Source organism: Mesocricetus auratus, unplaced genomic scaffold (genome assembly GCF_017639785.1).
Source record: "Mesocricetus auratus isolate SY011 unplaced genomic scaffold, BCM_Maur_2.0 Super-Scaffold_100008, whole genome shotgun sequence".
Taxonomy (NCBI): domain Eukaryota; kingdom Metazoa; phylum Chordata; class Mammalia; order Rodentia; family Cricetidae; genus Mesocricetus; species Mesocricetus auratus.
Window position 1 is genome coordinate 77,343,460 of NW_024429192.1, and position 27,402 is coordinate 77,370,861.

Here is a 27,402-nt window from a genome sequence, read left to right on the forward strand (position 1 = left end):
GGGGGACTTAAACAGGAGGACTGTGAGTTCAAGGCCAGCCTAGACAACTTATAGAGACCTGGTCTCATGAATTTAAAGTAAAAAGAAGGCTAGGGGTGTGTGGCTCAGTGGTAGAGCACCTGCCTTGGATCCCCCATTGAGAGGCTGGAGTGTGGCTCAGTGGTGGAACACCTGCCTAGAATCCCCCCAATGAGGGGCTGGAGTGTGGCTCAGTGGTAGAGCACCTGCCTAGAATCCCCCAGTGTGGGACTGGAGTGTGGCTCAGTGGTAGAGCACCTGCCTAGAATCCCTCAATGAAGGACTGGGGTATGACTTAGTGGTAGAGCATCCACCTATCATGTATGAAGCCCTGGGTAATATCCCTAGCACCACAATAGAGCAGTCAAAATAAAGAAGCAGGACAGGGGTGCCATGGTGCCTCTAGGCCCTGGGTCTTAGAACAGATTCTCCGTAGAGACCCGGGAATCTTCCAGGTAGCAAAGTCACTGGGACCCTGCATTATGACAATTTTGAACTCTATAAGCTCAGGTCCCCCTGCTGATTTAGACACCCCTAAGCTGTTCAGAAGACTGTGTTAAAGATAGTCATGACTCAGTGGGGCATGGAGTCTGCCTGAATGCAAACCTCTTACCTGTGGGCAAGGAAGGGCAATGGGTCCTGTCTGAGGGCTGCCATTCTTACAGAGCTGTGGTGTAATGCCATCCCAGGGAGAAGCAAAACACCATCTGGCCATTGCTTAAGCAGCTTCTTTGGGTTGTCAGTCTCACTGTCCCTAACTGTGTTCATTTGCTTCCACAGTGGAAGCCCAATAAATGGTCACCACTTAGCATTAAAACTTTTGACATGTGCTGGCATGTAATGGCCTCCATGTTATAAAGCCAACCATGCTGGCCAAGACCATGCTGCTTGAGGTACCACACCTGGGAAAGCTCACCTACCACGGCCTTGGAGCTCCGCTGGCGACTGAGAGGCCTTAGGGTACTCAAGCCATCTGGGCAAGAAGCACTGCAGGCACACAGGCAGGGTGCCCATGGCCTTCGAGGACCATCCAGAGGCAGCCAGCAGGAATTATCCTGCTACCAGACACACAGGGAACTGGTCCACTTCTAGGGTGGAGCACACAGAGTCACGTCTCCCCTCACTGTGAGAACTTTGCCTTCTGGGGACTCTGAGTACATGTTCCTGCCATTGCACAAACAGTTGTGACACATCACTGCCACCACCCACCCACCCAGTCCTCTGGGGCTCCCTCTAATCCGCAGCCAGTAGAAAGACCAGGAAAGAGCAGCCACCTGGCCAAGCCCATGGGTCCCACTACTGTCTGCAGATGTGGTTCACTCCAGCTTAGACATGGCCCATATGTGCTCCACCAGAGGGAGACTGCTGTGCAAACACAGTGCCTGAGGCTTTAAACAAGACCAGTACACAATGGCACCCACGGGCCTGAAATGAGAAATGCCACATTTAGCATAAAGCATCTCTGAACACTTCAGGACTGAAGGTCACACTGATCTTCTGCCAAGGAGAAGCCCCCTCACCTTCCAGAACATTCACTTGCAGAAAGCCTGGTATTAAATAGCTTAATATATCTCCCTAATGACAAGGGGGCTGTTTTCTGCTTTGTGAGTGACAGGAAGATTACTGGAAGCAGAAGGGCTGGTTTCTGCCTCCACGCCTTCATTTGGTGAGTCAGGGACCCACTGTGCACTTAGCAGGAAAGGGGGTGTCTTGTCTTCCTTGAGGTTTTGTGTCCTTGACATCAGCCCTGGGGTAGGGAATACCCCAAAACATCAGCTCCTAATCCCTGGAACTTGCAAATGCACCGTTATCTTTTTATTCATGGGGGGGGGGACTCAGGAGTCATCCTCATCTTTTGAGATAGGATCTCTTTACTGACCTGGGACTCACCAATTAACCTGGAGTCATTTTCACACAGGTTGTATGGGAATCAAACTCAGGTCCTTGTACTTTCAAGGTAAACACTTTCCCTACTAATGCACCCCTCCATCCAGCCCCATGCCCTTATTCTACAATAGAGTCTTTGAAGATGTGTATAAGAATTTGGGGATGGGGTGAGTACCTGGATTTTCCAGCACTCCTCTTAGAATTATACATTGCACAGGAGCTGAAAGGGAGTTTGAGGTGCTGAACACAAAAGACAAACTGTGAAGACAGAGGCAGGGACAGAGTAATGAAGCCATGAGCCAAGGGGTGTCTGACATCTCGGGAGGGAAAGCATCCCTGCCCAGTCTTGATCCTGGACTTGATCCTCCATCACCCAGACAGGAGAAGTTCCTTTTAATTTAAGTCAACAGAGAGCTCCTTCCACAATCTAGATCAGTGGTTCTCAACCTTCCTAATAATGCAACCCTCATGTTGTGGTGACCCCCAAACCACAAAATTATTTTCATGGCTACTTCCTACTATTATGAATTGTAATGTAAGCATTACAGGTGACCCCTGTAAAAGTGTCCTCTGACTCCAAGGGATCAATACCCACACACAGGTTGAGAACCACTGATCTGGATGGCCGGGTTCATACAGGAGGCCTTGGGTGGATGGAAGGCAGTGGCTGGGCAGACAGCCCATCTCTGACTTCCCAGCTTCCCAGCTGGTGTCCTCTGGCACCTTCTCTGAGTTCCAGATCTCTGAGTTCCATCTTCTGGCATCTTCTTCGAGTTCCATCTGTGGAATGGGCTTCTGACACCACTGCTCACAGAACAAATGAGGCAACACACTCTGAGGACAGAGCCCAACATCTAGAAGGTTCTCTGTGGGTATTCACAGTTGTCAACAACAAGCTGATTGGCATGTATATTGTGAGCCGTTGGAAAGGTCCACAGAAGCCTGCTGGCACTACAGCCAGGCGGGAGCAGGCTGGTCCCAGCTGGTTCTCTGCTCTCTAGCCAAGCATCGCTGCTGCCTCAGCTGGCCCCAGAAAGGGCGTGGGCAGTCAGCCCCAGGCCCAGACCTGGTCTGTAGCCAGCACTGCTTTATGGCTCAGTGCCAGGACTTGGGGTGTCAGCCCATTCAGCTGCAAAATTTGGCTCCACTTCTTCCTAGCCTGGAGCAGATTATTTCCTAACTCTGCCTTGGTTTCCTCAGCTATGCCATGAGGAAAATGATGTCAAGTTCCTAAGTAGTGTGTTCCAGGAGTTCCTTCTTCCCTTGAGGAGCTGTGTGCTCAGATCCCTGGAGATTCCAGTGTGGACATCATTACAGGATCATTATTCAGCCCAGTGGATTGCATAAGGGGATTCACTCTCAATATCACTATGAACAAACACAATCAACACTTGACTGTGTTTTCATTAGAGCTCAGAGAAGTTGTTCTAAAGGAGTACTAGGTGTTTTGAGACAAGGGGAAGAGAATGTGGAAGGTTGTAGGCACCTTGATGCCTGCCTTTCTAGTGGTCTTTGGGGACCAGTGTGGAGCTGTGTGATGCTATAAGCATCCCTGTGTTCAAGCACCTTGCTCAGAATTTCCTGGGTTCCCTCCCTCTTCCATCGAAGGTGATTGTAGTGCAGACTACCCTGCTTGACGCCACCAGCACAGAGCATGGCTCATGGCCCTCCTCTCCAGCCCCATCTGGTGGTTTAAAAAGCCAGATCTGCTACTTCCTGCAGACGATGGCCTCAGGATGAAAGCTAGGTGTGGCTGTCTAGAGCTGATTCTGATCTTAGAGGCCAAGGCAGGGGTTCCCTGTGACTAACAGATCCTTGTTAGGGGAAATATGCCCACTGACCAACTAGTCCTTGGGTCTCCCTAGGTTTTGGCTACAGGTGGGGATGACTCTAGTCTGCTGAGGAGAGGAGGAGCTGTCACAATGCCCTGTGGCATCTCCAGCACCTTGCTGATACCCCCACATAGGGTTATCTTGTGTGCACTTGAAACCAAAAGGCAAGTGTTCAAAAGTTTCCTGCAGGCCCTTCCTACTCTGAGCTGTTGGTCCAGAAATCATATGAGAACATGAAGGGGACAGGACAGCCTAGCCTCCTTAGCACTCTGAAGCTCTGGAGCCCGACCATGCTGCCAGGGCAGAGGGACCATGAACCTTGTCTTGAAGCCCCCTCGGGCACACTGCCAGGGTCCACTGCAGCCCATTGGGAAAATGACTTATGGGCCACTCATATCTCAGAGGTTCCAGGAGGGCTGAAATGAGTACAGTGTCACAACAAATCCTCAGCACAGACTGTGAACACCCATGCTCATAAGCAAATGGTCCCCCCAACTCCAGCTCTTTCTATAAAGGGAGGGTGTGTCACTCCGATATACTGTCATCCACAGTCCTGGGGACACACGTGTGGATTGTGACAACCACACACAAAGCCCCTCCCCAAATGAGTCCTAGTAGAGGAGTCTTTTTTTTTTTCATATCTACATCAGGTGACTCTTCTGGGGGAGTTGATTTTACTTACTCTGTAGCCCCAGCTGACCGGGAACTCCCTATGGAAGCCAGGAACTTGTGGCCATCTTGTCCCTCTGTCTCCTGAAAGCTGGGTTATAGGAGTTCAACACCATGCCTGGTTGGTTACTAACTTATTTTCATTTTTTTCCTGTAAATTTAAAGTCTTGCTTATCTCTCCCAACCCCAAGAAAACACAAGCAGGCTGCCCATACTAAGCCTGTTGGGTTAGCTTGGTATTTCCCATGGTTCCATGTTCCCATGGAGCATAGCTATGTTGTTCCAGCTGGTGGCAGCTAGCTCTGCCACAATGAGGCCATGTGGCTGGGCCTAACCTGCAGGGAGCTGTTGGTGGCCAACCTGGGCCATGGATTCCCAGTCTACTCAAAGACCCTTCCTGTTCCAGGAAGCACACATCCTGGTGGCCCTATACCTCCCCTGGTCCAGGCAGTTCCTTGTTCTGGGTACCTAGCCAACTGAATGTCTGATAACATCTTTCCCTCCTGGAAGAAAAGGTCAACCCTTGAACCTGCCCACCATACCTGAGCGCTCTTGAGACTTGAGTGACTGGGTTCACAGCAGGGCACAGCGGGCCTAGTACTTTTCCAAAGCCTCACCCTTAAGTTGGCCAGAGGTAGGTATTTTATCTCTGCTGAGCAAAGGCAGCCAATGTCTGCCAGGCAGAGGCGAGAGGGCACTAGGCAGCAAGTCTCTGAAGGGGCATGAGGGGCAACATCCAGGTCTTGTAGCAACACTGGCTACAGTAACTCCAGAGATGCCTCTGCATGTCACTGTTCAGCGACCTGGGCTTGTCTCTGGCGACATATGGCTCTGAAGCCCAGCTGCCCCCTGGGAACTCTGCTAGATGCCAGGCTGAAGGTTGTGTTCTGGGCACTTTCAAGTGTCCCCTAAAGAGGGTCCTCACTTCCTACCTGATCTCAGTGCAAACCTGACACAGTGGTCCTTTGTCAGCATCTTCCAGAAGGCCCAGCTTCTCCCATTCTTGCCTCTCCTGAGCCTACATCCACTGGGAAGCTGTCCTACAGACCTCCAGAACCCGAGTTAGTTCTGTTCTGAAGCCTCCTCAACACAGATCAGCCCTGCTGTAGGATCACAGCCTCAGAAGGGCAGGAAACAGTTCCCAGGAACACCGTGGTGTGGAGGAGGCCTGTGTAGTCTGTGGCAGGTTCCAGAAGCCTCGGAGGGTTCAGCCGAGGAGTAGAGTCTAGAGGCCTCTAGGGCCAAGGGTAACCTCAGCATAGCAGATTCTAGTGTAATTGGCCTTGCTTCCCATGGGCCAAGGCCTGTTTGCTATGTTGCAGGTCAACAGTGCACATGGTGGCTGGCATAAGTTACCATGACAGTATTATGTTGTTTTTGTCTTTTGAGACAGGGTCATATTAAGTTGCCCAGGCTGAGTTTGAACTTACTCTGTAGGGCAAAGGCTTTGAACATGTGATTTCTCTGCCTCAGCTTTGCAGTGCTTGAATAATAGGCATGGGCCACCACAAAGCAATAGCAGGATCACCACCTAGCCTCAAGGACGAGACTGATAAATAAGGGGGGTCCCTGTGTCTGAGGGACCTGTTGTGTGGGGGAAACTGGAGTCAATCTATTGGGTGGCAGCCTCGGGGTTGCGTCTTGGAGAATTGGGAACCAGAGAATGGCTTCTGTGTCCTGGCCCTCTTTATTTCCCTTGTGTACATGCTTGCCAGGCCCTTCGTGTAACTTGCATCAAGTAACTAAAGTCTTGGGTCTTCTTCTGGCTGGCCTGGTGCCTCCAACATGCCAGTGGACCAGAGGCCTCTAGACTCTGGTAGAGAGTTGAGGATGGCAATGTCTCTAGCCCTGAGTATGGCCTTGATCATAGAACCCTAGCCACTGGGAGCTTATAGTAGACTCTGAGCTGTTGGGAGACTACCAGTGTGCTTTGGGTACAGGCAAGTCAGTATTCATTATGCCTGATAAGGGGCCAGCCTACAGGGGTCAGAGCCTCCATGGGATGCCCACAGCAGTGGCCCTGACTTTGGGCGCATGAAATCATAGAAACTTCCTAAAATGCAGCTTCCTGGGCCCCCAGCACTAGGACTCTGGCCCAGCAGGTCAGAAGTGGTGTGTGGGACCCCTCATTTGTAACAGACCCCTCCACACACATACTCAAGGACAGTTTGGTTGCTGGTAGCCTCAGAACCCAGCTTTAAGAGAAGCTGCCCCCTAAGTTGTGGAATCTGTCCAAAGCCACAGTCATATCACCAGAGTGCTCTGAGGGACCCAGGGGGACCTACAGCCCACATGCATCCCAGACTTGGGGGAGTCTGGAATAAACTGCCTCCAGGTGAGTGCAGTGAGAGCCAGAGGATGGCTGGTGGTCTGGGGAAAGGAACCCTGGCGTGGGGTCATTTGGGGGACATCTGCGAACCCTTCCTCCCTTTACCTTACCTCCACCTGGAGGCCACTCTGGGCTCTTCTTGTACTTCTGCTGTTGTGCAGAAAGAGAAAAACAAGGCCTGAGGGGCAAGCACTGTTCCTGCCCCTCTTCAGGGGCAGAGTTCCGTGGGGCAGCATTAGAGCCTTCTGGAGAGGAAGAAAGTACAAAGTTCCAGGAGTCCCAGGTCTTGCGGTTCATTTCTGTGAACCCTTGGGTTATTCCAGGTAAGCAGGTACCTAGGAGTCAGGGACACCTGCAGGCTGTGATGTGTATGGAGGGGGTGTTGCTGAGGGTCTGGGACATCAGCCAGCTTCCGTGGAGGGTAGAAGGTGAGTGTGTGAACCCAAGGATGCGGAACCAAGAATCAGGTCACGCCAGAGGCCCTTCCAGGGAGTCACAGGGCTCTAAGCCACTTGGATCTGAGAAATGTCACCTCAAAGGAGCAGGCAGTGAGAGGGTTTGTGGACAGGAGGGGCTGGTCCACTGCCCGGTCATCCCCAGGTCAGTGAGTGGAGGTGACTGCAGGGTGATGGTCAGCTGGTCACTTGTTCTTTGTCTCAGAGAGCAATTCCCAGGCAAGCCTTTGACTGCACTCAGGATCCCTAGAAGGGAACACCCTCACCCCCTGTGCTTCTCCCAGAGCCTGGCTAACAATGCCCTCCAGTGTCACCCTGCCAAGTGCTCCAGGGAGGCAGCCCCCACTCTGCCTCTGCCCCCATCGGATAGGACATGCAGAGGACACAGCCAAGTCAAGCTTCCCAGAAGGGAAAAAGAGAGGGCACTGCACAGGCTAAGGCCAGCTGTCGGAGGGGAGGGGGGTCTCGACTGTCCTCCTGGGGCTGATTCAGGAGGTGGGAGGGAAGAGGGCTTATGTCAGCAGAAGCGGCCATGCAGGTTTTGTGGTTTTCTTTCCTTTTTTTTTTTTAACTTAAGATAGGATCTCAAGTAGCCTAGGATGACCTTGAACTTCTGTTCCTCCAGCCTCCACTTCCCAAGTGCTTGAACCATAGGTGTGCACCATCATGCCTGGTTTATGTGGCACTGGGATAGACCCCCCACTCCCACCGCTGCCCCTCCCCCATCTGTTCCCTCCTCCGGGCTTTGAGGCTCTTCAGGTGGGTGGGAGTAGTCAAGTTGCCTCTTCAAGACTCCCTCCACAGATGGACCTGGAAGAGCTTGTTTTAATCCCTTCTTTCCAAAGTCCCCCAACAGCCTGCACCTAGGGTGTCCGTGTGTCACACACATGTGCACAGCATTCCTGTGTGTATGTGACAGCACTCATGTGTCTGTATATGCATGCCTGTAGTGGGTGGTGGGAGTTAACCATCTCAGCTCTGCACGGACCCTCGGCAACCATAGCCTAGCCCAACCCTTCCTGGTCCCAGGCACCCCCAGCAACTCTCCGAGACCTGTCCTCAGCGGTCACTGACACATTTGCCATGGGCCAAACAAACAATACTGGAAGCCAAACAGATGGACAGCTCCTGAGAAACAGCATCCAGGGTTGTCCTACAGCTTTCATGTACATGCATGCGTGAAGCCACTGCTATTTTCAGTCTGTCAAGGTGTGTGTCCATAGAGTCTCGGGGTCTACGCTCCCCTACCCCCCACGAAACACACATACACACTCACTCAGTTTCCCATGCTGGCTTCTGGAAGTCGAGGAGGGGATGTGATTATTGATCAAGTCTTGCTCAGGGAACTGTCGGAGGTGGTTGACCACTGCCTGCTACCCAAAGCCCACTGTAAACCACAGGAAGCCTTGTACACACCTTGTATATAAATCTCATCATTCACCAGTGTGTGGGGCAGTAGCCTCACCTGACGGTGGGGCTGAGGACTCGAAGGGCCAAGCAACATCAGCTGTGTATCTATAGAGAAGAGTCTAGACTGGAAGGTGTGTGTGCTTCCATTGTGGGAGCATCCAGGCCCAGACTTCTTGCCAGTTCCCATAGAGCTGGGGTGAGCCCCAGGCCCTCATTTGCACACCTGGAAAGAAAACAGCATGGCTGTTGAAAGATCTGTCCTGGGAGGTGATCCTTCAGGCTGCATTCCCACCTGTCTGACCTAGGGTGGAAGTTGGGAGCGGGGAAGGGGGGGACAGAACAGATTTCAGGCAATGACAGACTAACTATTCCACATCGCTAAGGTCAAATTGCATCACTGGGGAGAACTTTGAGTATTGCGGAATGACACTAACCTTTCGAAGTCACTTGGCTTTGTTCCTTTGGCTGGCAAACAGACAGGGAGGGTCAAGTGCCAACCCTCCAAGGATTTGTGTTGGTGTCCAGAGAGGATGGCTAAGCCAGTGGTGCGCATGTGTGCTCGAGTGTACGCAAACACACATACACACACACACACACACACACACACACACACACACACACACACAGGGAGACAGAGACAGACAGACAGAGAAAGCCAGGCATGGGGCTAAGTCCCAAGCTGACTGACCAGTCACATGCCTGTGGGTCCAGGGTGGGTGCATGGGAGCCCCTGGCCAGCACCAACTGTCCTTTAGGCTTCCTGACTGAGGAAGGGCCTTATGGAGATTTAAGGGTCCCCTTGCCCATCCAGCAAGCTTCCTGCTCTTCTCAACTGGTCTCCCACACTTCTGAGAGCTCAGGACCACCTCAAGAAGACTCAAGACCTCATACCCTTTTATACAGGAAGTTCCTTAGGTTGAGAGCATTGCTCCAAGGGATCTGAAGGTGCTCTAATGATGCAGGGGGCTTTAATGTAGCTGTGGATTTGAGTGACACCAGACCATCTGCTTGAAGGCTAGACGTATCCAACATACTCTTTCAAACATTCCTGATACTCTGACCAGGCATAAAGGCATGAGTGGTCCAAGTGTAACTTCACCTTCCTCATGAGCAGATTCTAAAACTCGGAGAGATTTGCCTGCCTCTGCCTCCTGGGTACTGGGGTTAAAAGCATGTGCCACACCTGGCCAACCTTGCTTTTTTATCTCTCTCTGCCTGGTAACTCACCAAGTAGGCTAGGCTGGCTAGCCAGCAAGCCCCAGGGCTCCTCCTGTCTGCCTCCCCAGAACTGACAATTGAAATATGGGTCCTGATGATCAAACTCAAACACATCCAAAGCCTGTGCTACAATCATTGAGCCATCTCCCCGCTGCCTGTAATTTATTTTTGTAGAGAAACATACTTATTTATTGGGGGGCAGTATGTGTCACAGCACATGTGGAGGTCAGAAGACAATGGTTAGGCGTTGGTTTTCTCCTGTCATATGGGTCCTGGGGTTGAATTCAGATCTTCAGCTTTGGTAACAAGTGCTCTTATCCATTGGGCCACTGAGCCATCTCGCTGGGCCTTTCATTTCGCCCTTGGTGATGAGCTGTTTACCTGGTTAACATCTGGAAATGTGTGTCAGCTTGGGTTCCAGCTGCACCCACACCTCAGCTTGTCCCCTCCATCCAGAGCTCCTCTGTGACAGACTCTGTCTATCTGTGTTCTATAGGCAGACGAGGGAGCAAGAGACACCTCCTGACTTTTTTTATTTCTCTGACTACGAGAGGCACAATGCAGAGATCGCTGCCTTCCACCTCGACAGGTGAGTTTGTTGGGTTTGATTTTGTTTGTTTGCTTTTTAACTCTTTGGGGGCCCACCACCCAGCTCCCAAATAAATACATTCAGACTTATTCTTACTTATGAATGACTGGCCTTAGCTTGACTTGTTTCAAGCCAGCTTTTCTTAAATTATCCCATCTACCTTTTGTCTCTGGGCTTTTACCTTCCTCTATTCGATATACCTTTCCTTCTTACTCCATAGCTGGCTGTGCTGATGGGTGGCTGACCTCTGGCATCTTCCTCTCCTTCTCCTTTTCCTGATCCTTCCTCTGCTCCTGTTTATTCTCTGCCTGGCAGCCCAGCCTATTTCTCTCTTCTGCCTTGCTATTGGCCATTCAGCATTTTATCAGGTGTTATAGACAGGCAAAGTAACAGCTTTACAGAGTTAAACAAATGCAACATAAAAGAATGCAACACATCTTCAACTAATGTTCTACAACAGGTAAGTCCCTTCCCTTCACACTACCAAAGCCATTCAGATCCTGATTTATCTATGTACCCATGCATACTACCAACAAAGAGGCACAGGCCTGGCCTTAGGGATCCATGCTGCCACCATCGTTACCTCCATTACTGCTCCATGATAAATCACCACAGCCCATCAGAGAGAGTATGTGTGTGTGTGTGTGTGTGTGTGTGTGTGTGTGTGTGTGTGTTTATATGTGGGGCGTGCACAGGTGTGTGCATGCTTACACAGGAGAACTTCAGGTATCATTCCTCAGGAACTCTCACACTCACTGGCCTGGAACACCCCAACTAGGCTAAGCTGGTGACTAGCTGGCTAGTGAGCCCCAGGAATCTGTTTCTCTCTGCCCACACTTGATTGCTAGATAAGGAACTCAGGAAATGCTGGCTCCTCAGCCTCATGTACCAATCTTGCAGACCAGAAAGTGAGGCCCCAGGAGAACCAGTCACCCGTACCCTTAACCAGAGCAACCTGCCCTCATGACATTTATGATCCTGGTAGGCACCAACCCCCCTGTACCCAGAAAGGAGCAGCAGGAGCAGATGGCAGATAGTATCTTTGGAAATAAAGGGGAAAGAAATGAGGGCAGAGAGAAGCTCTGGGCATTATGGGTTTTTAGAAGATCAGGAAGGCACCTTGGAGGAAGTAGTGTTTTAGTGACAATAGGTGGGAGGCTCTGTCACCTGTCTCCTAAGGGACAGCGCCTGACCCAGCAGAACCTGATTCACTGTAGGTTCCAAGTGGCCCTGTCTGTGCCCTGAGGCACTGTTCACAGGCCTGACCCTGACATCATCTCTGAGAGGTACAGAGGGACCTCTGTCCAGACAATAGCAGAGGGGTAAGGCTCTGCATTCAGCCCCTGAGACCGTCCTGACTGCACCACAGCCATGACTAGACATCGATCTTAACCCAGCTGTCATGGGACTGACTAGACTGTGGAGTCTAGGGTCCATTTTAGACCCAGGAGCCAGAAATCTGCTTTCTCACAGGATCCTGGGAGACTGTGTGGATCATAAACCTTACATGGGAACTAGAAATTCCCTGAAGTCAGACATTCAAGCACCCAGAATCTATGAACCTATGACTCTACATCATGAGGTTACTCAGATTACCACCTCAAAACCAGCCATGGGGCTGGAGAGATGACTCTGTTGGTATAGCGCTTGCACGTAGGGTCTATCCTCAGAACCCACATGGAAAGACTGCATGCCGGTACACACTTGCAATTCCAGGGCTGAGGAGGTAGAGATAAGAGACCTCTGGGGTTTGATAACCGATCAGTTTAGCTCAATTGGTGAGTTCCAGGCTGCTGAGTGACCTTGTCTCGAAAACATAAGGTTGACCTAATGTGCTGCACCCCCATTTATGAACCCACGTGTGCACACACACATGTAAACAGAACCATGAAACTTGAGGTGGCAGGATGCTGGTTGTGGCTGTCCTCTGAAGCCCTGGGACCCCCATCACAGGAATGTAGTCTGTCCTTCCCCTTCTGTCCACCCCTCCACGGAGGACAACTCCTTTCTACATCCTGTGTCAGCAGGAAAAATCAAGCATCGGGCATCTCCATTTAATTAAGCAAGCTGTAATGTGTGCAGAAAGAGCCCCATTAAGAGTGGGTAATTTAATTTAATTTCCTTTTAAATTTAGCCCTGGAATGAGGGCACATTTTAGTTATCAGGCTGGGCCAGAGTCAGTGAATGATGCATAAAGGCTTCAGTCCCTCTGGGGTGCACACCTTCCTGGCACTGATGGTTCTGGACTGTGCTGAGCCCGAGAGCCTCAGGTAGCAGATGACTGGGGAGTGATGGTAGAGCGGCTGGCCTCTGCCGACAGTGAGAGTCAGCCCCAGAGAATGAAAACCCCTCTCCCCACCTTTTCTCACCAGGATCCTGGACTTCCGCAGAGTCCCTCCAGTGGCTGGCAGGATGATCAACATGACCAAGGAGATCCGGGATGTCACACGGGATAAGAAGCTCTGGAGAACCTTTTTTGTGTCTCCAGGTAACCTTGCTGAGGACAGGACTAATGTGGCTTAGGTCACATGCTGGCCTTGGTCAACTCTAAAGAGATTAGGGATTAGATTACTCTGCCTGTTGCTCAGATAAAATGTCCTGACAAGGGCTGTGGAGTCACTTTATACATCTGAAAAGATCTCACAACACCTGATCTATACTGTGACCTTAAGATTATGAATCTTGCCAATGGGTAGTTTTTGTTTAAGAACCTTTTTGCTTCAAAAAAAAAGTCCTGACAAAAGCACCCTAAGGGTTTATGTGGCTCACTGTTCCAGGGTCCAGTCCATCATGGCGGGGAAGGCATGGTGACAGGAGCATGAGGCAGCTGGTCACATGGCATCCACAGTCAGGAAGCAGAGTTTCCCTGTGGACCAGGCCTGTGACAAGCTGTTTATCTCAGGTCTCTCTGATGTCTCCTTGGGCTCTGGAGTGCCCCTCCTACCTATTGTGCTACTGTTTGCTATTTCTTATTTGTGTGTGTGTGTGTGTGTGTGTGTGTGTGTGTGTGTGTGTCTGGTGTGTGAGGGGTGTACAGTGTGTGTCACATATATGGTGTTTGTGTGTATTGTGTGGTGTGTGTATACTGTGTATGATGTGCGTGTGATGTATGTGCGTGTGGTGTGTACATGTTTGTGTGTGTGTAATGTGTGTTTGGTATATATGTGTATGGGGTGTGCATTGTGTGTGTGTGTGTGTGTGTGTGTGTGTGTGTGTGTGTTGGTCCAAGTTGATCACAGAGGACATTCCTCAGTTGATTTGTCGATGTCCATTTTTACTGAGCCAGGGTTTCTTTCTGAACCAAAATCTCACCAGTCTCCACCATTCCAGCTAGCCAGCTTACCTGTCTCTGCCTACTGAGTGATAATGCTGCAAGGGGCCTCCACACCAGCCCAGCTTTTTCTAGGGCTCAGAACTCCAGCCCCCATGTTTGACAGTAAACATTTTTGTTCACTGAGCCATGTCCTTGGGCCCTATTGTGGTTTTTTGTTTTGTTTTGCTTTTTTTGGTTTTTGAGACAGGGTTTCTCTGTATTGTTTTGGAGGCTGTCCTGGAACTCGCTCTGTAGACCAGGCTGGCCTCGAACTTACAGAAATCCTCTTGCCTCTGCCTCCCGAGTGCTGGGATTAAAGGTGTGTGCCACCAATGTCCGGCCCTTTTTTGTTTTTGAGATGGGATCTCATGTGGACCAGGCTAGCCCGATAGGTAGCAGAGGATGACTTGAACTCCAGATCTTCCTGCCTTTATCTCTCAAGTGCTGGCATGACATTTGTGTGAGTCAACACCTGTTTGTTTGGTTAATTGGTTGGTTGGTTTTATGCCATGCTAGTGATGGAAACTGGGGCTTCCTTCATACTGGCCAAGCACCCTACCAACTAAGCTACATCCCCAGCCTGTACTGTACTATATATTCTGTACTATACACTCTGAAGGTTCCAGGGGTCCCGCAGACATCCTGCAACACAGAATGAAGTGACGGGCTGGGGGAGGGGCAGGGAGTGCTGAGTAGCTGCTCCCTGGGAGCCACACTCTCCTGATGGTGCAGGCCAGAACTCCACCATGCCTCACACTCCTGCAGTTCCCACAGATTAACACCTTTATTAGCTTTATCTTCAGTCTTGGAGGCGCACAAAAGCCGACCTAAAAGCTGTTGCTTGTTGCCTTTGCAGATCAGCACTCTCGGTTCTTTTCCTGGCTGCGGTCATAAATGTGTCAGAATTGAGGCCGTGAACCCACGCCTCGCTGAAGCTGCACTGCCATCACCCACCATCTCCCATCACGTTGATAAGAGGAAATGGGGGAGCTGGGGAGATGGCTCAACGGGTAGAATGCTTACTGAATAAGCATGAGGCTGTGAGTTCACACCCCCCAGCACCCACATAAAGACCGGGCATGGACCCTCAGATACCTGTAACCTCAGAGACAGGAAGATCACTGGGATTCCAGATAGAGTGAGAAACACCCAACATCCTACTCTAGCCTACACACACACACACACACACACACACACACACACACACACACACACACACTCACACACACACACACACTCACACACACACACACACACACACACACACACGGAATTCCTTAAGCAGAGACACACACTCATCTTTCCTGGGTCCCTAGTGCCTGGCCCCCATGTGACTATCTATCAAGAGCTGGACCATCCTGGGTGGAGAGTCTCTGGGGTTAGCTATGACAGAAGTACATCATAGTTGCTTGGGCCCATGAGACAGCCTGTGCTGTAGACAGGAATATTCTCTCAAAGAGCTGAAGCCCACCTCAGCCTGGGACCTCTGGGTTTCTGCTGAGATTCCCATCTTGACCTCTTCCTGCCTCAGGCACAGGGACGGGCCCAGTGGTCGCTCATTTCTGCAGTAGCATCTTGCCTTCCAGCTCCTTCCACTGCCCACAGGGACAGACGGCCACAATCCCAGTTGTGCATGCCTTTCAGGCACCTGAGCTGAGTCTAGAGACCTCACTGTTTCTTGTCCTTTGCTGCATAGTTTAACTCAACTCGTGTATGCACTCATTCACATTTATATGCACTCATTTTTATGTGTATGTACCCACTGGTGTTTGTGTGCACTCACCCATAGAAGCATGTACTCATTCATGTTTGTATGTACTCATTTCTGTGTGTGCATGTACACTCATTCATGTTTGGATGTACTCTTATGTTGTGTGTGTATGTGTGTACTCATGTTTGTGTGCACTCATTCACATAGGTGTTCGTATGTACATGTTCATATAGATATCCTACCTCAGATGATATCCACCTTATTTTTTTAAATCAGGGTCTGTCACCGCTACCTGAGGCTCACCAATTACATTAGGCTGGCTGGTCAGTGAGCCCCAGAGATGCTCTTGGTCCTCACTACTTTTTAAATACGGGTTCTGGGGATGGACTCAGGTTCCCACGCTTATGTGGCAAGGCCGTAACTGACTGAATCATCTCCCCAGGCTGGTTGCAACTTTGATGGTGCTTTTCACCCTGTTCTTGGAGGTGGCACTGTTTAGCAGCAGCAAACCCGCAGCTACGCAAGCCCCAGCACTCTGCATTTCCACTCAGGCATCAGTCCTGAGCTCTCAAGTGAGGACAGGAAACAAAGATAATCCTGGGCAGGTCAGTCAGGGGTCTAAATGCCAGTCACTCAGTCACTGCTGAGAACACCCCCTTCTGAGGCCACGAGGGCTGGATAATGTCACTCGGAGTGGACCACCCACTCAGAGCAGAGCTGTTGGCCCAGCATCCAGGCTAGCAGCAAGGGTCTCACCCACTGCAGCTGTGGGCCTAGGTAACACAGCCCCCAGAGCTCTCAAACAGCATGTGGATAGCAGGACAGCCATTGGGAAGTCCACAGCTGGGGACACAGAGGGGCTGCACTCTTCCTCCTGACAACGGGGTGTCCATATCTCTAGGTGGGGAGAGTCCAGGTGCCAGAGCAGGGGGTCAGGAGTTCCCAGCACATTTTTTAGCTTTTGCTGCTTTCCTGGATGCGTCTGTGAGGAAGGTGTCACCGTGGCCCTGCTTTAGAGTGACTCATGATGTTCTGTGTATACCTGTGCTTCTCTGTAGGTATTTGATTGTGTGTGGGAGTGTATGTGCACATGTGTGCTTATGTGTATGTATGCAGAAGCCAACCTTGGCCACTATTCCTCAGGACTCTTTAACCTTGTTTTTGAATGCAGGGTCTGGAGCTCACTGAGTAGGCCCAGGGAGCCTCCTGTCTCTATTTCCCAGTGCTGGGATAAGCCTATACCAGCCACACCCAGCATGCTTTCTTTTTTTAATGGGGGTTTGGGAAATGAAGCTCAGATCTTCATGCTTCTCCAGTAACTGCACCCTCCCTGGCCCTCCATGTAGTATTTAAGATGCTGTTTATCAAGCTCAGTGCTCTAATTACAGACATCTGTGAATTCCCTCCACCACCAGGACAGCACCCTCAGCCTCCTGCCCCTTGCAAGGCCCATGCTGCCCTCTGTCCCAAATGGCTCACTGTGTTCCCTCTGCTTTGTTCCACTTGGGGGCCCAACATGGCCTCTTTGGTTCTGTGACTTGGCACTGGGATCTCAAATATCAGAATTCATTAAAGTCTCCCTGGAGATGATTTGCGGCCAGTGGCATTCCACATCCAGCTTGGTTCTTCACCTGCTGGTGCCATTGGGTGGATGCAGTGAGGAAGTCACCCGAAGTGAACAGGGGGAACCAGAGCTTCGGGAAGAAGGCAGAAGCAGAAAGTTGGGAACTTATTGACTGTGTTTTCTGTGGCTCAAGGTCCCCAGCAGCCCCGCAGAAAGACAGTGGACAGCTCGTGAGGGTATGTGGGGTCCAAGCAGCAGGCATAGATGAGGGCTTCTGAGACAGGAGCCACCAAGGTCATCCACTGCAGAGTCAATCTACTGTGGGCTTAGTCATTCTGAAATAGTGACAGACTCTGGGGTTCGTTTCCTTTTTGTCTCTGTCTCACGTGTGAACACGCACAACCAGGTGCGTGCGGAGCCAGTTGGTCAGCGTCAGGCATCTTCTTCGCTCTCTCTCCACCTTGTGTTTGAGCCAGGGTCGTTCACTGAGCCTGATGCTTACAGAGTCAGCGAGGCTGGCTGGTCAGTCAGTCGAAGGAATCCAACCATTTCCACCTTCCCTGAAGTTGGCATTACAGGTGTGAGCTACAGTGTTTAGCTTTTTTGTTTTGTTTTTGTTTTTGTTTTTGTAGACAGACTTTCTCTGTGTAGCCCTGACTATCCTGGAACTCACTCTGTAGACCAGGCTGGTCTTGAACTCACAGAGATCTGCCTGCCTCTGCCCCACCCCCACCCCCCACCTCCCCACCCCTGCCTCTGCCAAGTGCTGGGATTAAAGGCTTGGTGGTTCACAGTGCCTAGCTTTTTTATGTGGTACCAGGGATCTCACTCAGGTCCTCATTCAGCAAGCATGTTACAGCTGATCTTTTCAGGGGCCCTGCTTGTTTTTAATAAACAAAAGGCTGAACTGAATACTCATCTGAGCAGATGATGCATCCTTATTGGTGTGGAGCTCCCTCCCATCCTCAGCAGGGGACCTCAGCTCATCGCCTTGAGCATCCCCCACTGGGGCTGCTGGTGAGCATCACTTGTCATGCCCCCCCCCGCATCCCACAGCTGCTGCTCCATCAGCTGGCCCACAGCTCCTGGTGACGCTTGCCAGTCAGTTGCAAGTTGTCGACTGCTCCCCGCATGAACCCCGAGAATCTTCCCTGGATTTCAGGGCCCCCTAAGGTAGTTCATCTGGCCTGGATGGTTCACTCTTAGCATTCTGCAGAGCTGGGTGTCACTGGCCACTCCTCAACACAGCCACCTCCACCTCGCTGTCCCTGCCAGACCACACACTGCCCCGTCAGCCAGATTTCTTCTGAGAACCTTCCAGATGTCTGGTTTCCAGCTCTGAAGCACGGGGGTTTTGGAGGCAGCTTTGATCTTACTTTTAGAAAGCTAGGTCTGTTTGGATTCACTGTTTCTGCTTTGCTTGCGCTTCTAGATCCTTCCGCTGCCAAAATTGCCATTGCTGCTTCTGAGAGCTAAGTGCAGCTGGAAAGCCTTTGATCACAGCAGACACCCTTACACTTCTGAGCAGCTCGGCTCTGGGTCAGTCAGGAGAGGTGCACGCCCCTACCTTCCAGGTGGAAGGGGCAGGCCTCAGCAGGGGACTTCTGTAAGCTCTGGCATGGAGCCTACAAAAGCTCCATCCTGACTGTAGGGTAGCTACTGGGAAATAGAGTTCAGAGAGGGCAGTTGAGTGCCCCAGCACCACACAGCTGAGAGGCAGGGCCTCTGAAGCCCCCAACTCTAAGGAACACATTTCTTTGCTGTCTCTGTTTCTACTCACATGATTGTCGTCTGTGCCCACCCTGTTTGTTTCTGCAAGTCATCCATGCCTCTGTGAGACCCAGGCTGCATGGAGCAGAGACAGGGCTCCTTTCCTCTTTCAACACGATAGCCTCTGAGTCCAGCTTAGATAGGGCCAGCAGGTTGACACAGGCGTCCAATTTCATGGCTCTGGCCAACAAGAGACGGGATAGAAATTTTCCTCCTGAAGACCATCCTTTTTAGCCTGGTCTCCACTGCTTTTCTGCCCTAGGTAAGGGTGGGGGAGTGGCTCAGTCGGGGGCAGCTGGCTAAACTGCCTCAGCACCTGGAGCCGCAGTGGGCTGGCCTCCTTTTGATCCTTTCCACCTTAATTATGCAGCACTGACTAGGGAAGGGTGATGAGGCCCAGAGGGAAGGGGAAAGGAAGAGGCAGTGAGCCTGACCAGCCAGGACTTGTGTGCCCACGGCTGTGTCAGGAATCATAAATAACACATACCCCTTCCACCCCTGCCCCTTCCAGACCCATCCTGGCTGTTCTCCATCCTCCTTCCCTGCTGATGGCTGTATGGCCTACGTGTGCTTTGCAGGGTTTGTTTTATGTTTTGTGTGTGTGTGTGTGTGTGTGTGTCTTAGTCCCATGTTTATTGCTATGAAGAGACACCATGATCACGGCAACTCTTTATAAAGACAGCATTTAACTGAGGGTAGCTCATTCACAGCTTCACAGGTTCAGTTCATTATGATCATGGAGGGGAGCGTGGCCGTGTGCAGGCAGATGTGCTGGAGCTAAGGGTGCTACATCTCATAGGCAACAGGAAGTCAACTGACTGACACACTGAGTGAAGCTTGAGAAAAGAGATCGCCAAGTCCATCCCCACAGTGACACACTTCCAACGGAAGGTGTGGCCCAGATTAAAGGTGTGCCCTCCAGCCTCAAGGTCTGAATTAAAGATGTGTGTCAGCTCCTTCAACAAGACCACATTTCCTCCAACAAGGCCACACCTCCTAATAGTGCCACACCCTATCAGCTTATGGAAGTCAATGCATTCAAACTACCACAGTGTGTGTTCCAAAGGTTGACATTAGACTCTTCCTCGATGTCTCTCCACCTTATTTTCTAAGACCAGTGTCTCTCATTGAACCTGATAGGGCTACTCAACCTACTTTGGCAAATATCAGGTAGGGGAGAGACCCTGCTGTCAAAACAAGGTGGGCAGTGTCTGAGGAATGGCATCAAAGGTTGTCCTCTGCTCTCCCTGCACATGCAAGTTCAAGTTCATCTGCTCCATAGTAAATCCAAGGGCTAGCCTGGGCTGCATGAAGCCCTATCTCAAAAACAGAAAAAGAAAGCAAGCTGTTCCTTTTCTCCAGGGCTGGCTGATGGTGTGTGTGTGTGTGTGTGTGTGTGTGTGTGTGTGTGTGTGTGTGTGTGTGTCTGTATACATATGTATGTATATGTGTGAAGACCATAAGTTAACTTTGGGGGCTCTTCTTCAGTTACCATCAACCTTTTAATTTTTTTCTTTTGTTTCCCAGTCCCTACCTGCCATTTTGTATGTCCTTGAATATGCAAAATATGATGATCTCTACCACATTTGAAGTTACCAACTTTACAACTGGGACAAGAAGGGACATGTTTGAGCTGTCTTTATTTTTCTTATGGTACCTAATCCCTATCTCCCCTACTTTGAAGTAGAAACTTAATACATTTAATGATAGGAGAAAAACATTATGGTTCAAAAGCTGGGGAATCCTCTTAAAAAGGCAACATCTTGTGGTATGATCTCTGACACGAGGTTCCCAGATCTTAGGTGAAACAGCCTTCCTACTGTGGTATGGACTCATTGTCCATCTTATTTTTCCATTTGCTAGGTGTCCTTTGTATGGGCAATAAATAGGCTCCCCCTTTAACATGTGATATTGTGAGTGCCTATGTTCTAATCTAAGGGTATTTCTTTTTTACTTTCGAGACAGGATCTCTTACTTTTACTTAGAACTCACCAAGTAGACCAGGTTGGCCAGCAGTCAGCCACAGGGTCCTCCTGTCCTCGCCTCCCCAGTGCTGGGGTTGTGAGCATGTGCTGTCATACCTGGGGTTTTACATGAGTGTTAGAGCTGGAACTCGGATCCTCATGGTTGTGGCAGCCTTTGCCACTGATCTATGCCTGACTAGACCCCATTTCTTTGGAACCTGATCTTTTTGTGTATTTGCCCTAGTAAGTGGTTCCTTTCATGGCTGGGCTGTGAGTGTTCTTTGCAGGTAAATACTAGAGTTTCCTCCGGTGTGTGATTGGCGTTTTTTCTACTCTCAGGAGCCTGAGTCGATCTGAGGGGGCTGGAGTGTGAGCAGCAAGCACCTCTGACTTTGACAGGGTCTGACTTTGACCCGCTGTGACTGCTCTGAGGGTGTTCTGGGGTGTGGGATCTGGGGGTGATGGCGGCCACTGCGTGGCAAGTCCTGGCTGTGAGAACAGGAGTGCCTCTGGAGCAACACTGTGGCATTTCTAGGGGTGGTGGCCACTGACTGACTGGATCTACCCTTCTTCAGCCAATAACATCTGCTTCTACGGGGAGTGTTCCTACTACTGTTCCACGGAGCATGCCCTGTGTGGGAGGCCCGACCAGATCGAAGGCTCCCTGGCGGCCTTCCTGCCTGACCTGTCGCTGGCCAAGAGGAAGACGTGGCGGAACCCCTGGCGTCGCTCCTACCACAAGCGAAAGAAGGCAGAGTGAGTCGGGCACCCCCAAGACTTAATGGGGCAGCTTCTGCCCACTGCACAGCTGAGGACACGCCCCCCCGGGAGTCAGTGACCTGTGGCTCAGGGTCAGAAGGGGCAGCAAGGACAGTGCATAGGCAGCTCCGCCTGTGCCACTATGAGAGTGGCAGCCGTGCGTCTTGGTGGCTTATTGCTGACAGAGATGACTTGGATGCGGTCCATTATCATGAGGGAGGCGTGGCGGCAGAAGCCTGAGGTAGCTGGTCACAGTCAGGAAGCAGAGAGAGATGGGAACATGAGATCATGCCATCTGAGCTTGATTTCTGTCTCATTCAGCCTAGCACCCCAGCCTAGGGAGTGGTGCCACCCACACAAATTCAGAGTGGGTCTTTGCTTCAGTTAAAAACTCTCTGGAAACGCCCTCACAGATGCACCCAGAGATGTGTTGCCAAGGTGATTCTAAATCCAGTCAAATTGATACTATTACCCACCACAGAGTTCCTGTCTAAGAGGTGGGAGAGGTGCTGGCCTGCCACTTGGGTCTCTCCAAACCCAACTCCCCCAGCCCCCTGCCTGCCAGGTGCTAGAAAAGACAGTGCATCCCCATAAAAACATGATGCCAACTGACAGTGCCTTCAGCCCTGGTCCCTGCTAGGCCTGGAAGAATGGCTTCATCACCTCCCAGGCCCCTACTCCTGTTGATTCAGCCTCATAGCCTGTCCCAAGATGTGTCCCTGCAGACACTCCATCCCCACTTATAAAATGTGAGCCCCTTGCTCTGCTGAGCCAGGAGGCACCAAGAATCTGGCCTTGACCGCCCTCTTCCCTCAGAGAAGAGGCCCTCAATCTTGGTCTCATTATGCCCCCCTCCGCCCACCACAGGTGGGAAGTGGACCCCGATTACTGTGAGGAGGTGAAGCAGACTCCACCCTACGACAGTGGCCACCGAATCCTGGACATCATGGACATGACTGTCTTTGATTTCCTCATGGGTACGTCCTGCAGGGCGTGCTGGCTGCCAGGAACGCCTAAACACCTTTGACTGGGGCACCACCTGGTGACCCACAGCTCAGGAGGGCCAAAGGCCTCTGAGCAGTTGTGCCTGCTTGTCCCTGCAGGGAACATGGACCGACACCACTACGAGACCTTTGAGAAGTTCGGGAATGAGACCTTCATCATACACTTGGACAACGGGCGCGGGTGGGTCTCCTGTGCCCCTGAAACCCTGGGAAGCCAGCCATCCTCACCCACGGGGGAACCAGCCTAGCCTGAGAAGCAGTCGCTGGCGCAGGGGAGTCACCTGAGAGACCGGGTCTAGCGTGCATCAGGGTGTGCATCAGCTGGGAAGACTCCCACAGGGTGATGGATTTATGGTAGTGACGCTATGAGTACTTCCTGTCATACCTTCCTGTTACCCTGGGGAAACTGAGGCCAGAGAGCCTGTGGCTTGACAAGAAGGGCTGAGAGAAGGGCCAACAAGCAGTCAGTTCTCCCTGGGAGAGGCCCTTAACCTCTGCTTTAAAAGGCAGAAATCACCCCCGATGTAAAAAACAAATCAATGCTGGGCATGGCCAGGGTCGGCCTTGACACCGGTGATCCTCACAGTGTTGCCATGGTACCGAGAAGTGGGACTGTGCCCTGCCTGGCTTTCCAGCTACTAGGGCTCTGACCATGCTACCTTCTTCCCACAGGTTTGGGAAATACTCACATGATGAACTCTCCATTCTAGCGCCTCTTCATCAGTGCTGCAGGTATGAGTCCCTGCCTGGCCAGACCTCTCCCTGCCCCAGCTGCAGCCATCACTACCTGAGAGGCAGGGGTAGAGCCTGCCCCACCCATTGTAGCACCAGTGGGCAGACATCCATAGACCAAGCCCATCCCACCTCACTGCCCGTGGCTCCTGCTGACCCCTCTTCCCTAAGCCTCACGTGGGCCCCTCCCACTCATAAGGGTTCTCAGCGCTTGCAAGTCCAGATAAAGGATCCTTCTTTCCTGCCATGGCTGCCAGCCTCATCCTGCCCACTTTCCACAGCCTCTCAACACCCCCCCAGACACACACACACACACACACACACACACACACACACACACACACACACACACACACCTAGTGGCTGGACATAGGCTCCCAGAGCAAATTACTTAACGTCTCTCAGGAGACACAGAGTGCCTCTGGCCAGGGCCACTGGCCATTTGAGGAGGAACAGTCTTCCAGGTCAGCAGTTAGCCCAGTCTTAGGTCTGCCTTCAGGATTTGGGGCACTTGTCCTGCCACCTGCTCCTCTGAACAGGACAGTGTCAGTGTCTAGAACAGCAGTTCTCAGCCAGTGGGTCACAACCCCTTTGGGGGTCAAACTACTTTTTCACAGGGGTTGCATATCAGGTATCCTGCATATCAGATATTTACATTACAATTCATAATAGAAGCAAGATTATAGTTATGAAGTGGCAATGAAAATAATTGTATGGTGGTGGAGGGGGGAGGGGGTCACCACAACATGAACTGTATGTATTAAAGGATCGTAGCATCAGGAAGGTTGAGAACCACTGATCTAGAATGACCCATTTCCATATGACTTAAATCCATGAGGCCTGGGGTCTCAGACCTCCGCGTTCCACTGTGTTCGTCTCCCTCTGTTTACGTCTGTGGCTCTGTCCATGTCTCCTCTACCTCAGTTAACCCCCACCCCCACTGCCTGGCTGTGTCTCCATCGCTGTCCCTGAACTCTGTCTCTCTACATATCTGTCTGTCCTTGTCTGTCTCTTGTCTTCATGTCTCTGTGTGTGTCTCTCTCCATGTGTGTGTCTCTCCATGTCCCTGTCTTTCCATGTCTTTGTCTCTCTCTTCAGATGCCACCCAGCCCGAGCCCCTCACCCTCTTTTCTTCCGGGCGGTAACACCCTACTCTCTCTGCAGGATCCGGAGGTCCACCTACCTGAAGCTGCAGCTGCTGGCCAAGGAGGAGCACAAACTGAGCCTGCTGATGGCCGAGTCCCTGCAGCGTGACAAGGTGGCTCCTGTGCTCTACCAGCTGCACCTGGAGGCCCTGGACCGTCGGCTGCGCATAGTGCTGCAAGCCATTCGAGACTGCGTGGAGAAGGACGGGTTGAGCAGTGTGGTGGAGGATGACCTCGCCACCAAGCACAGAGCCTCCACTGAGAGGTAGTGACCCATGCTGCCCAGGAGGAAGGAGGAGCACAGAGCCTAGCCACCTGTGAATTCAGTGAATTCGGATGGGGTAGGTCATCCCCATAAGGTGACCTGCGGCAGGGAGTGTGGGGTCTCCTTCATGGCTCTGATAGGGATGTGTGGGCCTCTGGACATGCAGCAGAGGGACCTTTGCCCACTATTTTGTACTTAACAAAAGGTTCACACTCCTGTCAACGGAGAGCCACGTAGCAGACCAGAGATCACCTCTGGGCCACTTCGAGGACCTACTGTGATGTGATCACACTCTCCGTCAATTGCAACCCACTTTCTGCTCTCCCTTCCCAGGGCCTCCTCCCTCAGAGGCTGGAAAGCTCTAGGAAGGGGAAGCTCGGACGGACATCATGGCCCGTGTGGGGGCAGATGAGCACCCGAGAATGGTTCTCTGGATACAAATGACCAGCTGTCCACTGTTTGCTGATGCACAGTAGCCAGGTCTTACTAGTTGGTGGTGGATGCTGCCTGCCTGGGCTGAGCCCTGGACAATTGGTGTCAAGGCACTGTGCAGGGCCCCGTGGCCCCAGGACAGCAGGCTAACCTTGGGACATTTTTGTGGAGTAGTTTGCAGGGAGGTAACAGTGCAATAAAGATACAGCAAGCGTGTGTCATGGCTCTTTGGGGTGGGGACTAGCTCTTTGATTCTGCTGCCCTCCTAGACAGCCCAGCAGTGTGGCCAAGGTCTGCTCTTACGGTGTCTGTGTGACCTGGGTCTTCAGCATGTTAGGGCTGTGAGGGGAGCTGCCTGCCCGGTCCCCAGTAGATAAGCAGGCTAGATGAGGCCTGTGTTCCAAAGGGGCAGGGCTAAGGAGGTGATATGGGGTCAGCTTCCTCCTGCTCCACTCCTGCAAAGCTTGGGGCTCTGAGCCGCAGGAAGGTCCCCCAAGGGTGGCATCCACACAGCTCTACATAGGCCATAACATACCTGAGCAGGAGCCATGGAGGGCTTGCCCAGTGGCCCAGTGAGAGTGGCAAGCAATTGCATTGCTGGCCCCAGGGCTCAGATGGGGTTTCTATTGCTGTGAAAAGACACCATGACCACAGCAACTCTGACAAAGAAAATCGTTTTGTTGAGGTGGTTTACATTTTCAGAAGTTCAGTCCATTATCATCAGGGTGGGACATGGCAGCGTGCAGGCAGACATGGTGCTGGCGAAGGAGCTGAAAAAGGGTTTTGTTTGTTTTGTTGGGGACTTTTTTGGTTTTGGGGGGAAGGTTTTGGTTTTTTTTGTTGTTGTTTTGTTTTGTTTTGCTTTGGTTTGGTTTGGTTTTTCAAGGCAGGGTTTCTCTGTGTAGCTTTGGAGGCTGTCCTGGAACTAGCTCTTGTAGACCAGGCTGGTCTCAAACTCACAAAGATTTGCCTGCCTCTACCTCCCGAGTGCTGGGATAAAAGGCGTGCGCTACCACTGCCTGGCTGGAGCTGAAAGTTTTATATCTTGATATTCAGGCAACAGAAAGTGAACTGGGTATGGTATGAGGTCTCAAAGCCCGCCTCCACAGTGACCCGCTCCCTCCAACAAGGCCACACCTACTCCACAAAGTCACACCTCTGATAGTGCTACTCCCCTTGGGAGCCACTTTCTTTCAAACCACCACAGATCCCCCTCTGCTGGAAGGGTCTACCTGCTTTCAGTGAGCTGCTGCTGTTCTGGGCAAGGGCTGAGCCTCCTGTAGGAGCAGAGTCCAGGAAAGGACAGTGGCAAGGACCCACTATGGACCGATGCACTCCTAAGTCACAAGAATGCCAAAAACATAATATGGCCTGCTCCTATTCCAGGCATTCCCAGCTGTCACCTTGTGGCCTATTCACATGCCACTGTGTGTGTGTGTGTGTGTGTGTGTGTGTGTGTGTGTGTGTGTGTGTGTGTGTGTGTGTGTGTGTAGGCCAGAGGTTGATGTCTCGTATCTTTCTCTATCACCCACTATCTTGTTTTTCAGGACAGGTTCTCTCACTGAACCTGGAGCTCACAGTTTGGTTTAACTGTTTGACCTGTGAGTGCCCGGGATCTTTTGTCTCTGCCTCCCAGCCCTGGGATTCCAGATGTGTACATCCATGCCTGATTTCATGTGTGTTCTGAGGACAGAACTCAGAGCCTCAAGCTTGCACAGCAAGCACTTCATGGCCTGAGCTGTCTCCCCAGCCCAGTTTTTCTCCTTTAGTGGGGGAAACTGAGCCTCAGATGCAGGAAGTCAGACCATAAGCCAGTAGGTTCCTGAGATGGCAAACCCAGTGCCAGGTACTTAGACACTCGGCCTGCTGGACCCCAAGTCCCCACCTGGACTCAGAACCTTATGCACAGCACACCAGCAGATGGCCTAAGATCATTGAACCACAAGGGAACTAAACATTGATCCAGAGGCCCCCAAACTTGCCTCCCACTTCCTGTCTCAGCAAAAGGCCCAGTATTTGCCCTATGCCTCAGGGAGGAAACACAGATCCACCATCTGGCGGTCTGGCCAAGGACAGGCCAACCTTCCTTGCCCAGTGGGCCAGCTCCAATACAAGCTTCCAATAAGCAGGACATAAGTGCTGGCTTGTGCAGATGCCCTATCCATGACCTCAGGGATCCTAGGACATCTCACCACCGTTACCCCAGTCCTTCCAAGATCCTCCACTATTAACAGGCCTATGGAGCCCTGTGGCAGGCCAGGCTGGAAGGTGTGTCTTCATCACGGGGTTACATAAGTGACAGAGATAGAGATGTGACCAAGTCACTAGGCTTGTGA

General features: G+C 51.6%; 1 protein-coding gene across 1 annotated transcript in view; it reads left to right on the forward strand.

Annotated features, from left to right (window-relative positions):
- Positions 1–25,282, forward strand: part of Fam20c (FAM20C golgi associated secretory pathway kinase) — a 52,500-nt gene extending 27,218 nt beyond the window's left edge. The window contains exons 4-10 of the mRNA XM_005080004.4: positions 10,315–10,407; positions 12,780–12,895; positions 21,305–21,485; positions 22,356–22,465; positions 22,592–22,673; positions 23,165–23,224; positions 24,389–25,282. Coding sequence (XP_005080061.1) covers positions 10,315–10,407; positions 12,780–12,895; positions 21,305–21,485; positions 22,356–22,465; positions 22,592–22,673; positions 23,165–23,224; positions 24,389–24,638 — 892 coding nt within the window. The 3' untranslated portion in view covers positions 24,639–25,282. The remainder of the gene's footprint in view (positions 1–10,314; positions 10,408–12,779; positions 12,896–21,304; positions 21,486–22,355; positions 22,466–22,591; positions 22,674–23,164; positions 23,225–24,388) is intronic.
- The last annotated feature ends 2,120 nt before the right edge of the window (positions 25,283–27,402 follow it).